The 16,628-nt window shown below is 33.8% G+C and overlaps 4 protein-coding genes across 4 annotated transcripts; 1 reads left to right on the top strand and 3 right to left on the bottom strand.

Annotated features, from left to right (window-relative positions):
- Positions 1–200: 200 nt before the first annotated feature.
- LOC111007250 (uncharacterized) lies at positions 201–1,049 on the bottom strand. Its single transcript, XM_022279546.2, has one exon. The coding sequence runs from the start codon at positions 856–858 to the stop codon at positions 421–423; it is 438 nt and encodes a 145-aa protein (XP_022135238.1). The 5' UTR covers positions 859–1,049; the 3' UTR covers positions 201–420.
- A 1,301-nt stretch (positions 1,050–2,350) lies between these two features.
- Positions 2,351–3,019, bottom strand: LOC111007238 (uncharacterized). The gene has a single exon (XM_022279531.2). It carries the CDS (start codon positions 2,930–2,932, stop codon positions 2,537–2,539), a length of 396 nt encoding a protein of 131 aa, XP_022135223.1. The 5' UTR covers positions 2,933–3,019; the 3' UTR covers positions 2,351–2,536.
- Positions 3,020–4,559: 1,540 nt separating this feature from the next.
- On the bottom strand, positions 4,560–6,141 carry TET15 (tetraspanin15). The gene is made up of 2 exons (XM_022279643.2): positions 5,164–6,141; positions 4,560–5,093 (listed from the first exon to the last, which is right to left on the bottom strand). Exons 1-2 carry the CDS (start codon positions 5,782–5,784, stop codon positions 4,797–4,799), a joined length of 918 nt encoding a protein of 305 aa, XP_022135335.1. The 5' UTR covers positions 5,785–6,141; the 3' UTR covers positions 4,560–4,796.
- Positions 6,142–10,757: 4,616 nt separating this feature from the next.
- LOC111007128 (tetraspanin-8) lies at positions 10,758–12,062 on the top strand. The gene is made up of 2 exons (XM_022279343.2): positions 10,758–11,450; positions 11,553–12,062. The coding sequence occupies exons 1-2, from the start codon at positions 10,944–10,946 to the stop codon at positions 11,859–11,861; spliced, it is 816 nt and encodes a 271-aa protein (XP_022135035.1). The 5' UTR covers positions 10,758–10,943; the 3' UTR covers positions 11,862–12,062.
- The last annotated feature ends 4,566 nt before the right edge of the window (positions 12,063–16,628 follow it).

Below are 16,628 nucleotides of genomic sequence, written 5' to 3'. Positions count from 1 at the left end.
CTTGGAAAATACTTTGCTGCTAAGTGTGAGATTTCATACGGGACTTCTGGAAGTCGGTGTTGATCCCTATGACTTTGGATCATTCAGTGGGTACCAAGATTGGTGGTTCGACATTCGTACTCGCAAGGAAGTTCCAAAATTAAGCCACCAATAATGAATAACGTACATATATAGGTTTAGGGTTTAAGATCAAAACTACATTATGCATAAATTGTCACCAAAGTCCATTAATATAATTATGAAAACACACAAGAGAATTAACACTAGCCGACGCAGACGCATCATCATTTATTTTTTTATTTAAAATACTTAAAAATAGGGATGATGATTACTGATTAGATCAACAACAGTACGTAGCTATAACACTAGTACTTTTAGATTTATTATACGGCGTCGTATTGATGTTTGGTAATTTCTTCTTCAGTTGCCTCCGCCATAACCATGTCCCTCGCCGTAGCCATGGCCTTCTCCGTAACCTTCACCGCTCCCTCTGCCCGAACCTCCGCCATACCCCGAACCTGACCCCGACCCTCTGTTCCCACCAGACCCTGAGCCCGCCCGAGACCCCGCGTATGAGCCAGCATACGACCCGGCTTCGGACCCCGCACCGGACCCAGAGCTTGAGCTTGACGAGTACGATGATGAGGAGGAGCTCGACCCGGACCCGGATCCGGATCCTGCTCCGGCTCCGGAACCTGACCCACTACCGCCTCCCAAGCCTATTCCTGCTCCAAGCCCGACTCCGACTCCTCCAAGGTCGATCCCCAGGTCCTTCCTCGCCACGCGGGCTTCTGACACAATGGCAGCCGACAAACCAAGTATAAAAGCCACAACTGCAAAACACCTGATCGCAGCCATTGGTTTATATCAAACGGAAGAGGTTTAAAGGAAATGTGAGTTCTGAGTAGGGCTTGTAAAATTATAACTCTTTTGATTGTTGTGGGATTTGGCCGGAGTTGGGGGAGCTATTTATAATTTACAAATGGTTGAACTGAGGCTGAGGCCGTCTAGGGTGTAGGCCGTAGGTGTTGTTGGAAAATGGTGAGGTGGCCACTGCAAAAGATTGCAGAGCCCAACTTCCGTGGCTGAGGAACGGCCCCAATTGTTCAAAGATTGTGGCGTTTTGGACAAGTGTCCAAAAATCTTTAATTTGTCTTGTGTCCACACGGTGTGTATGGTGAAGAATTTTGGTGGATTACAGAAGTTCGCGTTTGAGAGATTCAGTAGTTGATAATACATAGAATAGAAGTGGGTATGTCATTATAATTAGAGATCCGTTGCAGACTCATCCCGAGTCGGTTTGTCCACTCACTTTAGTGGACTTTGATTGCAGTTTGCAATATAGTGGTAATAATAATGCACATTCTGATGCCGACAAATCTACAAACTCTGGTCTCTGCATTTATTCTGACAAAAGTATGTGTTTTTCGATCGAAAGGGATTTATTTTGTTAGAATTCCATTAGGAAGATAGCTCTCACCCGTCACCTCTTAAATACTGAATATTTAAATATTTTTTACTATCCTATTATGTTAGTTTTGTAAAGAAGTGGCTATTTACATTTGTTAGCATGCACAATACTTGTCTTTAAAATTTGACAATGACAAGTGTTTGTGTCGATGAACTTGTGATTTTTTTTTCATCTTATTACAAAGGGAGCTGTGATGAATATTTCTACTTGATGATATTTTGTTTTCTTTTCCCATATTTGTTATTTTTGTTCTTGCCTTTTTTGTTTCCACCCTTAAAGCAACTTAAAAATTTTTAAACTTGTTTAAAAAAAATAATTTCGGTAAAATATGAACTTGAGGACAAAGTTACTCATCAAACTATTTTCTCGTGAGCAGGACAAAGTTATCAAGTATTTTTTTCTGATGTGTTAAAACTCTATCTCCTCCCAATTAATTTAAAACCTTGGTGTGAGATAAAATCGAATATGGGCCAGATACAACCTCTTATAGAATAATATATTATTAAGATAAGAATATTATTTGGAAAGAGATATTTCATCTGGTACTAAGTTTTGTTTATTTTATCTATTTGAATAAAACACTAAACTCAAATTTAACAACATGTCCGTGAATTAGCCGTAATATTTCATGTTAAAAGAATTTTTATTTTTAATGTCTGTTTAAGAAAACAGTAGTCTATTAATCCACTTGTGTGTTGTGCTTGGGTCAATTGTACATGTAACTCGATGGCGGATTAGGTTCAATTCATGTACCAACATTTTTCAAAAACCATTGTATTGAAAAATCAAATTGATTTTCAGTTAATAATTATTTAATACTAATTAAGTAGTAACATTTTATGTTTTTTTTAGGTGAAGATTATCTTTTTATCTCAAAGATGAGCGACAGATTTGGCAGCAACGTTTTATTGAATACTCGTAATATTTATTTTATATATATTCCTAATCCCTTAGACAAACAGATCCCATTCAAACTAGATGAAAGCAAGGAATGAGGATTCATCTTCATCATCATCTAGGCTTTATTCATCCTCATCCAATTCTATTATGAAATGGCTTGAGATGCTAGTTTCCGCCGCCGCCGCCACCGCCAGAACCATGACCCTGGCCGTATCCGCCCCCGGATCCACCGCCGTTCCCACTTCCACCAGACCCCGAGCCTCCCCGAGAGCCAGCGTAGGAACCAGCATCGGACCCTGCGCTGGACCCGGACCCGGACCCGCCGGAGCCTGAGGAGGAGGAGGAGGAGGAGTGTGATGAGGAAGAAGATCCAGAGCCAGAGCCAGCTCCGGCTCCCGAGCCACTGGCACCGCCCAAGCCGACTCCCGTTCCGACGCCGATGCCAACCCCTCCAAGGTCGACGCCCAAGTCCTTCCTGGCCACACGACCGCTTTCTGAAGCAATCACCCACACGCCAATTACTAGAAAAGCCACAATGCTAACGCCCCTCATTGCACCCATTTGTGCTATAATTTTATGGAATTAACTCAAGGGGGTTTTAGTAACTACAAATTGTGTTTCGGCCAATGCAATAACGAAAGGATGGGGTATTTATAGTGGTTAAACCAGTAATTAAATATCATGATTTGTGGAAAATGGCGAGGATTTGGACAGGTGTTACATTGTCCCAGAGTTTAATTGCATTGGCGAGCCCCAGTTGTCACTTGCTGTTGTGGACTGCAACACCTGGTTTTCTTTTCCTTTCCACTGCTCAACCTTTTCCTCTATCCTTATCATATAACCCCGACGCGCGTATATACTTGCTGCATCCAATTCTTATTTTACTTCTCACCTCACGCCTTTACTTTTATTTCATCTAAAATGTCTATTTTCGTGATTATATTATCTTTTAACATCTATGAGTGTCAGGATAGCCGAATACAGAAGAATTAATTTTCCTTCTCAATTTACCGTAGCTTTTTTGCACCATTGAACCATCCATTGATGATTTAAACCATCAACTTTATAAATTTAACCATTTTGCTCTTGCTCCTTCTTATTTTACCTTCAATTGTTATTGTTATTAGGTCTGTATCTAAAAACAATTCAATTTAATGAAATTTTATAGATTATTCGTTTTTCTCTTTTCCTGAAATTATATGGTATGACAATCTCAAAAAATTAACGTGGTAGCAGAGTTTCTATTTTTTAAAATTAGTTTACTTCGATATATCTTCTTATGAAATTAATCGATTAGTTTGCACAATATTATACATTCGGACCTAATCGCTTCATCTTCGTTTGTTGATGGCGGCTTCACAAAATTTATCTTCAACAAATTGATATTTGTCTTCACCGAATTGATTTTGGTAGTATGAGCAGCCTTGATCTTGGTCGCGAGTTTTTGCAAATTTGACTAATTTTGCATTGAATTGTGTGACTGAGGTGGGAAAGTTTGGCCAAGTTTGCAAAATTTGATTGAGTTCTGCATTGAACGTGAATGAATTAGCAATTTCGAAAGATTATCCCTACTGAATTGCAATAATTTACAATCTGCTGTCGAAATTTAAGTTGACTTGTGGCCCATAATTTATGGGCTAGTATTGCATGGGCTGAATTGCTGTTTCTTTGAGGTATAATAATTTTGTGGTTTGTGGTTATGATGCGAGAATTATTGAGATGGTTTCTTTTGAGAATTCAATCGATATAATTGATTTGCATGGGGAATACGTGACTTAAAATCTTAATGGAACGTAGTTTGTTTGTGTTTTAGAAGGCGAATCGTTTTGATATTGGTGGTTGGTTGTGCTTTGTATTGTGATCTAATTCTGCTTTAGTTAAGTTAATTTTGATTGAGTAAAATATTTGTTTTGACTATTTTCAATAGTTTTAACCTACCAATAGCATAGTTTTGAAATGTACACTAGAGTATTCATTTTTATATTTCTCTTTTTTAGTTATTAATTTTTCAATGATGGTTAAGACAAGATAGGTCCTCACTAGTAATATTGTAGCTATAAAAAGTGAGCTTAAGAGAGTATAGGGTGAGGACATTATTTGGTTAGATAATAGCAAACACTAAAATTAAACAATTATTTCTAAATAATTCAAAAAAATGAAAAATAAAGCATTTGAAAAGTCAAGGGTCCACCTGCAATATTTATTTCCATAAAATCCAGTAACTAAAATAGAGAGTTTCTAAATTTAGAAACTAAAATGAAAAAACTTGAGAACTAAAATAAAAATTAATGGAAAAAATCGAAATTGGGTTAATGAAAAAGGTGAAAATATATACAGGAGATAGGAGATGGGAAAGCAGAGAAGAATTGAGAAAAGGGCAAAAGTGGGAAATTAAAACGGAGGCGGCGGCGTCGGTGAGGGGTAATTAAGTCCGAAACTGGATGAAGACGGAGGAGAGGAACAAGACGAGATGAGAGATAAAGAGCAAGAGAGAGGCGATGATGAGGAAAACGCCAAGCTTCCACCATTTGGACTGCAAAGTTCCCAAAAAGCCCCTTTTGCACGACACGCAACTGTAGCACAAAGAACCTCTGTCATTGTTCCACAAATCACAGTCGCTGTCGTATGGGTTCGATTGGTTTCTCGGCCCCTCCTTTCTCAACCAAAACGTCGCGTTTACGTACTGCATTTCACATATCGTCGATGGCGTGCAGCATCCAGACTAGTACGTAAACAAAAATGAATCAAAATTGAACCAAAATAAAAAGTAGGGGATGAATTAATATTATTACCTCGAGAGAGGAGAGCTTCTTGAGGCTAAAATCGTAAGACTTGAGCATCAAGGTTCGGGAGACCAAATCGTCGCACGCGCCCATATCGTAAATGCAAGATTTAATATCGTCCCAATGGGCGTCGTTGAAGACCTTGACACGGAGCCACTTGGGGGAGGCGGCCACGGAGCGGCTCTCCATTTTATACGCACCCACCAGCGCCAGCCCGATTATGAACATCAGCAGCAGCGGGACCATGACGATCATGAGCCCCAGAACGGGGAACCGCGACCTCATAAAAACGACGCCGTTGCTTATGAGGAACAGGACTATGAGCCCAATCCCGATCGCCACCTGGAAACCCGGCAGCTTCAGAATGCTCTCGCAATCCGAGCCTCTCACGTAAAATATCCACACCACGAACCCCAGAACCGGGATCGACAGAATCAGCGTCACCGTCGCCAGCAGTTTCTCCATGTTGCTCATTGCGAAAAATGCGTTCCTTTTCGTCGTCGCCGGCGCCGGATGCTCGCCGCCGGCTGGTGCGGCCGCTTCGGTGTCTTTGACGACCTTCTCTTCCACCGCCACTACTGCGGCTACGGCTTCTGCTTCCGCCGCGTTTGCATTGTTGTTCTCTGCCATTTTTACGACTCTGATTGATGATCAGAAAATTGTGAGAGAAGGGATTGTGGAAATTGATTAATTAAGCCGCCCCTGTGTTTCAATATATATAGATAATGGATATTCTTTGGCTTATGTGTAATAATTATTACAAGTCAAAGGGGGAACACTTTGGGTAATAAATTGAGTGGTTTTGAGGAGAAAAATGAGGGTGGGTTTGTTGCAGATGATGAGATGAGAAATAGTAGGAGTAAGGTTAGAAACAGTTTACTCAGCTCTGGTTTGACAGTACAAAAATCTTTCATCTTTTGAAAAAATTAGATTTTTGTTTTTTCTTTTTAATTGGTTGACAGAGTCAGATGTTCTAACTGAACTGTAGGGATCTGGGGAAGCCTTAATGTTGGCAAACATTACTAAAATATTAAAAATCTAATTTAGAAAATTAAAAAAAATATATTTTTGAACATTAGAGAATAATTCTGAGACTAAAATTAGAGGCTTTTTCTGGGTTGATCCAAAGTTCAAATCCGGATCACCATCAATCTTTGTCGTACTGAAAAATATTCTTTTTTCAATTAAAGATAATGAGAATTAAATTTCCGGCAAGAGCATGATGAAAGCATAGGAGCTAGATAATTAATTTTACCACAAGCATCATACTTATAGTTATCACACTTATAGTTATATCACAAAGTATATATAAATTAAACCATGTGTATTATATTAATCTCAGAAATATATACAAATATACCATGTAGTACATCGTACTAGTCTCAAACGTATATATAAATTATACCACGTGCATCATATTGATCTAATAATAATATACAAATTATATCGTGTGCACCAAAGTGTATATACCAATTATTTTGCCATAATCAAATATATATTGAATACAAATATATGGGATATAAAGCCAAGAAATTTCAACTTAAAATAACGTCAATGATGGTTGTCGATAATGTCTGGAAAAAAAATTATAAATAAGTCCTGACAATTTTTGTCGAAAAATGAAGGACAATAATAATAAATATATTTGTCTTAAATGAAAATCAAATTATTAAGAAATAATAAATTAGAATGCCATAATAAATGTGGTAGAAATGGAAAAAAAATATAGTTAATAGAATAAGGAAAGAATGAATTAATTGTCATCATTAATTAATACAGATTACGAATTAGAAATTTAAGCATTAATAAATATACCGCCTTAAATGAAATACTAAATTATTAAGAAAATGTAGATTAAAATATTATAATAAATGTGGCAGAATAATCTTAAATGATGGTATTTTTGGTCAGAAATAAAATATTCATTCAAACCTAGAAATTTAAAATTGTAAATATTGTTCACAATGAACATTTATGTAGTACTGGTTGTGAAATAGGCAACTAGAGAGAATTTCGGTTAGAAAAGGCAATATACAGATCATTTGGATAATGTGTATAATAATTTGATTTTGATTGATATTGAATGGGCCCGCCAATCTCGGGGCTTTGTGTATCTGGGCTATACAAGCAAGGCCCAGGCCAAAGCCCAACGCAGATTGTGTATTAAGGCTAGGCTGGATTTAACAGAAATTTCATGTAAGGTTTAAGAATTAAAATTTTACTAATACTGATTTCATGAACATATTAGCTCATGCTAAATTTAAAACAACTAATATTCATAATAACTCGTTAACTAATTTAAAATTTAATTCTAAGTAAATTTTTGGTCGAGATCTAAAGCACTAGTTGAAAAAAGGTTTAAAAAATTAAAATAAATAGTATAGATTTGTTTAACATAAAAAAAAAACGTTTATAAAAATGATATGTTAGAAATAAGTTATAAAATTAAAACTGAATACAAATTTTTTTTTTGGTTATTTCAATAATTCTAATAACAATTTATAGAGTTCGAGAATCCTGATAGGAAAAGAGGTGATAATTGGAAAAGCAAGGATTGGTGATTCAATTTTTAAGAGTTTGAAATTTTTGGAGCAACAAATAAATCAACGCCTTAGTTAAAAATGTGCATACAATTCAAAACATTTCCATGTTTAGGACTTTTAACACACGTTCCCTCAAAGACTTTCAACCTCATAAATTTTGTATATTATTATCTTTTCCCATCCATTTTAATGTATTTGTATTTAGCAAAAAACTGATATATTAATAAATTGATACAATATTTTATGGGTGTTTAATGATTTCATTTATAGCTTGTGGTTTATTACTAAAAAAATTAGTTACTAATAATTTCGTTAAAATTATTTTAAAAATTAACATAGTTTTGTCATGAGTTTTAAACACAACACTGTTATATATATATATATATATATATATATATATATATATATATATTTTCATTACAACTATTTTAAAACAAAACCATTTTTTGAAAATAAGTAAATACAAGCTGGCAAAGAAAATTGATGGCATGGCCATGGAAGGAGTGAGATGAAGTTGCTCACAATCACTTCCTAACTATAAATGAAGCCACAGAGGTCACGTTTACCTATTCGAAATCCTAATGGAAATCAATATTGGAATAATGTTATTCTATTGATATTGTTTACCAGAAATTTTTTGGAATCGTAATCAGAATTCATTTGATGTTGTTTACTAAAACTGTCTGCAATCGGAATCGGAATAAGATATATAACAATTGCTAATATACCCCTTTGTCCTTTTTAGCTAATTACAAATATATTGTTGTGCTAATCTTTTTTAAATTACAATAATATAAATTTTAATTTAATTTATTACTATATTATTGATAGTAAATATTTTTTATTATAACAATTTATCTAATATTAATACATAATAATCATTAAAATAAAATTACATCAAAAAAATATTTTTATTAGAAGAATCAAACTTTAATATAACATATTATTAAGTTTTATTATTATAATATTTAAAAAATTTATTGATATTAATTTATTATAATATAGTCACATCAACCAATAAAAATTAGAGCATAAATGGAGAAGAAATTATAAAAGTATAAAAAAAACTAACTAAGAATTTTAGGGATCAATCCATAGACGAGAGAAAAAGGGTAAAAGTGGTACATTCGTTATAATATACGTGGGGTCTATAGAACAAAAAATGAGAATGAGATTGATAAGGTTTAGAAATTTATTGGATTAATGGGATGGTAGGTCCCACCATTTAATTATATTCCCACAATTTGGTAAACATCATCTAAGGAAATCGATGTTCTCATTGACGGGGCCTAAAATTAAAAAAAAAGAAGAAAAAAGTTATATAAATAGTAATGACCAATTCAATTTGAACAATCTTTAGCCAAATTAATTCGTTTATAGGTACGAAAAGACTTCTCTTTTGATTAAGACTTTTTTTTTTCTTTTTTCCTTTTTTTGTGGTTGAACTTAAATGCTTCATCTTCTTTCTTTTTCTTTTTTGCTCTTTTGCTCTTTTTTGGAAAAGGAAGACTACTACGTCTTTGTTTCAAAGACTGGGAAGACCGCAACATCGAAACCTTGAGTGAGTCTTCAATATCCTTCCCCTAGATTAAGTCAACCATTATTATCTTGAAAAAAAAATGATTTAATGTGATTGTTCTTTTTCAACTTAAGTTTAGCTCAAAAATTGTGTATTTTAAATTTTACCCCATTGTTGTACCTAAAAAAGTGAGAGAAAAAAATTATGGTCTAATAATCATTTCATGGACATTCTAAAGGAAAAAATTTGGCTCCTAATTAGGAATCAACTTGTTTTTTAATACCATTAAATATTTGATAACTAAGAAAGAAATATAAAAATATAAATTTATGAATTATCAAATATTTAATGGTGTTAGAAAAGAATGTATTATTTTTATTTTTATATTAGTCGTCAAATATTTAATAGGATCAAAAGGAGCAAGTCTCTCCTTAACATAATTTTTTAACTTCTTAACCCAAACACAATGTCCGTTTAAGATTGTTCCACAATTTCAATACTTTCTCTCTCTCTTTTTTTGTATTTTATCTTAAAAACCATACCTTACATCTCCAAAATACTTACCTTTCAGCTTTTACTTCCAATCATTTTTCCTAAGTACTTTATTAATCTTTTTTTTTAGGGTTATACCCACTTTTTAACTATAAAAAACCAAACTTTTTGAACTTGCATATAAATCACTAACTACTAGTCTGTTGATACAACGAAAAGTGATGAAAAATAAAGAGAATATTTCAAAAGTAGTTCACTTTGGATATTTGAAAGAATTTTATCTTTTTGTCTTCTTCATATACGTTATTGTTTGTGATTCCTCTACGTAATACTGTCGTGTTTTTTTATCTTGTAATGTATTTGGAGATTATGATACATGACTATATTGTACAAATTAAATTGAATGATGGAGTCGCAAGGAATAACTTGGGGCATCAAGGAATATCCTTAAGGCTTTGGGTTCAAGTCACATGGAACGTAACTCCAATGATGTCAATTTTAGTTTATTTGGATTTATGTACTTTTAACACGTCAATTTTACTTCATATATTTTGAACTTTTATTTATTTTAGTCCATATATTTCGAAATGCTTGTTTTGTCCCTATACTTTATCTTATATCTTTCGATCAACATTTCATTCACTAAATTTCTTGAAATGATAAAAATTTTCCATATAAGATGTAAATTAAAATTTTAAAAATAAATGGTTATTTTTTAAGAATATAGTAACAGTAAAGTAAATAAAAGTTCAACCATAGAAACCAAAAATAAATATTTGGAGGGCTGATGGATGAAAGTAATATTTAAACCTAAGAGAATTTTTTAAACTTATAAAATATTCCATCTTTTAAACGCGTGAATGAAAAATAAATAAATAAATCGAAAGCAAAAAAGAGTTTTCATCATCCCCAGTTTGAAAAATCAAAGACGGATCTCGAAAAGATTAAAAAAACAAAAAAAGGTTTTGAGTGTGTGAAGTGGAGGGCGAGGGCATTGGGAAGTAAAGAGCCCCGAAGCTTCACCATTCACCGTAGAGCCGTCGCTTTTGAAGTTTCCTTTGAATCCTCTTCTCAAACACCCAAAACAAATATCTTCGCCACCTAAACGCGCATTCCCAAAACGCTATATAACAAACTCAAAACTCAAACCAAACAACCATTCAATTTCTCTCTCTCTCTCTCTCTCTGTTTATTTGCTTTGATTAATTTCAGATTTTGGGCTTGGTTAGACGACCATGGTGCGGCTCAGCAACACTTTGGTTGGGATTCTGAATTTCATAACCTTTTTGCTCTCAATTCCAATCATAGTGGGTGGGGTATGGCTCAGCAGGCAGGGCACCTCCGACTGTGAGAAGTTCCTCGACACCCCCATCATCGTCATCGGAGTTTTCCTCCTCTTGGTCTCCCTCGCCGGTTTCATCGGCGCCTGCTGCCGCGTCAAATGGCTCCTCTGGATTTACCTCTTCGTCATGTTCCTCCTCATCCTCCTCCTCTTCGTCTTCACCATCTTCGCCTTCGCCGTCACCAACAAAGGCGCCGGCAAAGCCCTCTCCAACAGAGGCTACAAAGAGTACCGCCTCGGCGATTACTCCAACTGGCTCCAGAATCGGGTCAACGACAACAAAAACTGGAACAGAATCAGGAGCTGCTTGGTCGACGGCAAAGTCTGCACCGACTTCAGCAACAAATTCGCCAGCTATACCGTCGAACAGTTCTACGCCGAACACTTGTCTTCCATCCAGGTACCCCCAAACCCTAACCCTAACCCTAGACTTTTACTTTTTTTTTTTTTTTCAATTTTCCAAAAACAGAGCAAATTAAAATTCGATTTCTGTTCTCTGCAGTCGGGTTGCTGCAAGCCGGCGGATGAGTGCGGATTCCAGTACGCGGGGCCGACTCGGTGGACGAAACCAAACAATTCCACTTCTCCGAATCCTAATCCTGATTGTGATGCGTGGAATAACAACGCAGACACTCTGTGCTACAATTGCCAGTCCTGCAAAGCCGGAGTTCTGGACAATTTGAAGCGAAACTGGAAGAAAGTTGCCATTATAAATATTGTCGTCCTCGTCTTTCTCATCATCGTCTACTCCATTGGATGCTGCGCTTTCAGAAACAACAAGGAGGAGAATCACTACCCCAGATGGAAATGAACCCATTAATTACTTCTGTTTTCTTTTTCTGTATTCTGCTTCGTGTAAAGGGTACTTTTCTTTCATTTGTTTATGCTTTGTTTTCCGCTAGTTTGAGGCATCTAGATTAACTGGTATCTATTGTTTTCTTGTAGCTGTTTGTGATTATTATTTCACATTATTTTCTGTGCTATATCAATAAAATCTAGTGATTTTCGTGTTTCTTTCGCTGTAACTTTCCATTTCGACACCTAATTCAAATTTATATTAAATAATCAATTTGACTAATGTCTGTCTTTGCTGATTTTTTTTTCTGTAAATTAGTCGCAGTTTGAAATTTGCGTTGCGTGTTTAGAATTATTAGTTTAGTATTTTAATTGCACTTTTGGACTAATAAAAATGATATTTTTAATAAACTTTGTGGACAAACAACTATGAAAATTTGTGCCACGTGACTGGATAAGCTCAAAACAAAAGCTTGATAAAGTTGGCGTTGCGCAATTATTTCTCGGTCCCCTCGTCCTTCGCTCAATAAAATTCCATCATGTCAAATAATAATAATAATAATAACAGTAATTCCATCATTGGAGGGGAGTTAATTAGGAATATTTAACTGTTTTCAAATACATTTTAGAAAGATGACTGTACAAAGTATGGTAACATTTACAAAAAGAGAAAAAAAAAAGATAAAATATAGTAACTAAGGAATGGTGATGTGATTGTTAGTTAGATATTTATTTAATTTTAAAAAAAATAAAAATTACCATAGGTGAAGGTGAATAAATACCACTGCGTGGTTGTTATGGCCAAAGTCATATGGTAACGTGAGTCCGATAGTCTCTCTAAACCGGGCCACCAAAAAAAATTCGAGTCTATTAGGGATGTTCAAAAAGTCTGATAATACGACGAACCCAACCAAAATCATAAGGATTGGGTTGGATTGTGATTTTTCCAATCCAATCGATTGGGTTGGGTCTTGTGTTCAACCTTTAAAAAATCGGGTCAGTCCAACTCAACTCAAATTTATATAGGTTAACCTTGTATCAGAGTTATATCTCGACAAAGATAATCTTAATAAGAGGAGGTAAATTTTCAGAAGAAAAATGCTTACAGATACGAAAAGTAGTAATATGATTTAAAAAGTGAAAGATTTATACATATATAGAGTTTAAAAATGATATTTGATGTGTTATGATCTTCTAAAAAGGTGACATCATCTTTATTTGTATTAAATACATATTTGTGTGATTTAATATTTGTATTAAGAACTAAGAAGAATCAAAACATAAAGTAAACCAGTTGTATTTTATAATAATTAAATTAAGAAAGGAGATGAGGGATGGCCGAGGGCCAACTGAGATGGAACAAAACTAGAATCGTTTGTATTGTAGATGACGATGATTTGATAGAATTGCTTTCAAAAAATTCAAGTGACGAAGAACTGTAAACGCAGGGGCAGGCAGGACATTTCAATAATGCGAACCAGTTGTATTGCGGGACCCACATTCCACTTGTCTTTTGTGATAATATCACCGGTTGACCGACCCACGGTGTTTTCTTTTCACGTCGTTTCAGCTGACAAAATTTAAATAAAATAATTACACGTGTCAAAATCCTCGCTATTAGTTGTTAATGATTTTACGCCACCATGGCTTTTCCATTTTTTCGCTTGGCAGTTGGAGCCGGAGAATGACCGAAAACTAATCCCGTTTGTCCAAAATAAATTAATGCCAAAACAAATGCAAAAATCCCTCCCGTCACCCATGTGGGTGTGGTCTTCATCTTCCATTTTGCCTCTCCGATTTATAAAGCTTCCATTTCAGTATTTGAATTTTAGTTTTTTTTCCTCTAATATTTTTATTTTAAGGTGAGAATTTGAATATCTAATTTTTCTAGTTAAAAATATTTACTTTAATTATTTGAGCATAGTCTAAGTTGGCTAGTTTATTTTTTAATTGGTTATTCCGTGCTTAATACTTGATATAATATTTATTTTTTGATAAAAGTATAATATAATAATCTAAATGTAGGATATTGATAGTCAATGATATTAAGGATTAATACAATGGTTTATTTAGAAACCATAATTACCTAGAAAGATGGAAAAAATATAAAATTTACATTTTGTCATTAAACAATCCCTAATTAGATGGTACCCATAATACAAATTAGTAGTATATCTTTAAGGTTCATCTCAATATTAAATTATTATTAAAATTTAGAATTGGTAGGTTGGGAGGCCAAATCCCTTAAAATGTGTGCTAATGATACTTTTCAAAATTAAAAAAATCTAAAAACCCTAAAAATTCAAACTCACCTCTTTTTTCTTCCTCCGACCGTCTACCTTCCTCTCCGGCTGGCTCCGCTTTTCTATGTCACAAGAGCATTTCATCTTCAGCCGCCTTCAAAAAGAGATTTACGTCGGTTCTTATTCTTCGAGCGTTTCTACCTGCCTTTGTCTCCGATCGACGTTTGTCTGCCTTCATCTCCGGCCACCTCCATTTTTTCTCAATCGCCAGAGTAGTTCATCTCCAAATTGAAAGGTTTGTATTCCAACAGATATTTTCAATTTCTGATTTGGTGTGAAATATTGTATATGTGAGGATATATAGTATAGTGATTTAATTATGATATATCTTATAACTCAACTTGTATATATACAGATATACAGATATATATTATAGTGATTTTGAATGTATATATGCAGATATATAAGTGGATATATCTTATAACTCACCTTGTATATATGCAGATACGTGGATATATACTATAGTGATTTTGAATATATATATACGGATATATAAGTAGATATATACTATAATTTTTGAATATATTTTTTAAATATGCGGATATATGTTTATTGAGACTTCAAAAGATGTTTATGTGATTTTGAATTGTGGGAAAATCAATATTTTTAGGGGGTAAATTAAGGTTTTGAAGGGGTGAATTAAGAGATTTTGTATTGAAAATTAGTATGGACCCACGATAATGAAATGATTATGATAATAATTTATGGAATTAAATCTTTTATATTTAAAAAAATAAATAATTATAATAAATATAAATGCAATAAATAAGGGTAAAATCGAAATTAAAATAAAATCCAAAATGCAGAAATCTAAAAGTGTAAAATTAGAAAAATTTAAACATTTATACAAATAAATTTCTAAAACAGCCCGACATTACCTCGTGATATTATTTTAATTTTCAAACAAGGTCTGGAAAATTCACTCGGACGTAACGTATGCTTTTCTTTTTGAAAACAACAACTTTGGTTTGAACTTTGGAGCATCGCAACCGAACAAGAGACACCTATTGGTCTCAAAATTACCAAAGCCTGAATAAGGCCCAGCCCAAACTAATTTGCCTCACGCAAAACAATTATGATTTTTCTTTTTATTATAAATTTACGAAGAAGATCCCTTTCTCACCCTAAATTTGGCAAAGGTGGATCAATTTTTGTCTAAACTTTTCAAACTTCATCAGATTTACCTTAAACTTTATTAAATATTACAAAAAATATTGTAATTTTTATCCTCTAATAAATTTTCGTTTGAAATATTATTGAAAAAAATACTTTCACGTGTGCAATAAATTATAAAAAATATGTTTAATTTGAAACTGATAAAATTTAGACAAAAGTAACCTTAGAGTTGGTTTTTGGTTGAAATTTGTAAATTAATCAAAATAATTTGAGTAAAACTTGATTTTCATTAACTTAGTGAGTTTTTGGATTTTTAAATTATTTTTTTTGTTAAAATTAATCAGTGAATTTAGCAAAAATGGAATAGACGGTACAAACCGAAACACTTATTGAAAGTTTGAATTGTTTTCAAGATCTTCTATTCCTTTGCTGGATATAAGTTAGTAATTAGTATAAACAAGCTCAATTTATTTGAAATGAACTGAGAGTCTCAGACCAATATGCAAATTTTGCCAACAACCCAATGTAAACTATTTGAGTTGGAAAAAGAGTTAGATTATTGAATTATTAGATTTGTTGTTTCTTTTAATTGTCTGATATTTTGAATACCCTAATGGACCTTGGATTTACAGAATCTATATTCTTAAATCTTAATCTGCATACCAAAATTATGTTAAATATTTAAACAGGAGACAACCCAAGGAGCAGGTTTCAGTCTCACACAGACAAAATTACAGGGTTGACTGTTGTGTCGGCTGGGAGTGGGACAACAATGGTAAAAAGTGCACATGATTTCTGACATTAAATTTTACATAGATTTTTGTTAAGTTTGTAATAAACAAAGTTTCACATTGGTTAAGTAAGGAAATAATCTTATTATATATAGATGAGAACAATTATCTTCATTGATATGAGGTTTTTTGGGTTAAATCAAAAGCTGTCCAAAAGAAGACGATATCATACCGAGATACTTTAAGGACCATTGTCCTTAGAGTTTTCTTATTTGATATATGTGGGGGAACGTGGAGCCAAAACGATAGGAGGAAGAAAATAAGTTTGAAAGGTTGAAGTTGCTGCAGGTGTGGACATGAGGGCATAGTGCCCATGCTGAAATGCTTGTAGCGTTGAGATGTCATGGACAGCGTCTCAATACTGCAGTGTGGAGTGAGATTCCATGCACATTGCGGAAGACTAGATGTAGGCTGTGATTGGGTGAACCAGTTTAAGATAATTTTTTTTCTTTATTTAAATACATTAAAGTTTTCTTTTTTCTTTTTCTAAACTATTTCTGCAATTCTTTAGTAAATACTGAAACCATCCAAACTGACATTTTATTGGTAAAAACTGATGTGTAAACGAAGAAA

The sequence above is a fragment of the Momordica charantia genome, assembly GCF_013281855.1.
Source record: "Momordica charantia cultivar OHB3-1 chromosome 6 unlocalized genomic scaffold, Mcharantia_2.0 BLBB01000006.1, whole genome shotgun sequence".
NCBI classification, from domain to species: domain Eukaryota; kingdom Viridiplantae; phylum Streptophyta; class Magnoliopsida; order Cucurbitales; family Cucurbitaceae; genus Momordica; species Momordica charantia.
The sequence above is the reverse complement of the archived record's forward strand: the minus strand, read 5'-3'. Positions and strand labels throughout refer to the sequence as shown.

Coding starts and splice junctions, on each gene's coding strand:
- LOC111007238 (XM_022279531.2), bottom strand. CDS start 2,932: ATGGGTGCAATGAGGGGCGTTAGCATTGTGGCTTTTCTAGTAATTGGC.
- TET15 (XM_022279643.2), bottom strand. CDS start 5,784: ATGGCAGAGAACAACAATGCAAACGCGGCGGAAGCAGAAGCCGTAGCC. Junction 5,094..5,163: donor AGAAGCTCTCCTCTCTCGAG/GTAATAATATTA, acceptor TTTACGTACTAG/TCTGGATGCTGCACGCCATC.
- LOC111007250 (XM_022279546.2), bottom strand. CDS start 858: ATGGCTGCGATCAGGTGTTTTGCAGTTGTGGCTTTTATACTTGGTTTG.
- LOC111007128 (XM_022279343.2), top strand. CDS start 10,944: ATGGTGCGGCTCAGCAACACTTTGGTTGGGATTCTGAATTTCATAACC. Junction 11,451..11,552: donor AACACTTGTCTTCCATCCAG/GTACCCCCAAAC, acceptor TGTTCTCTGCAG/TCGGGTTGCTGCAAGCCGGC.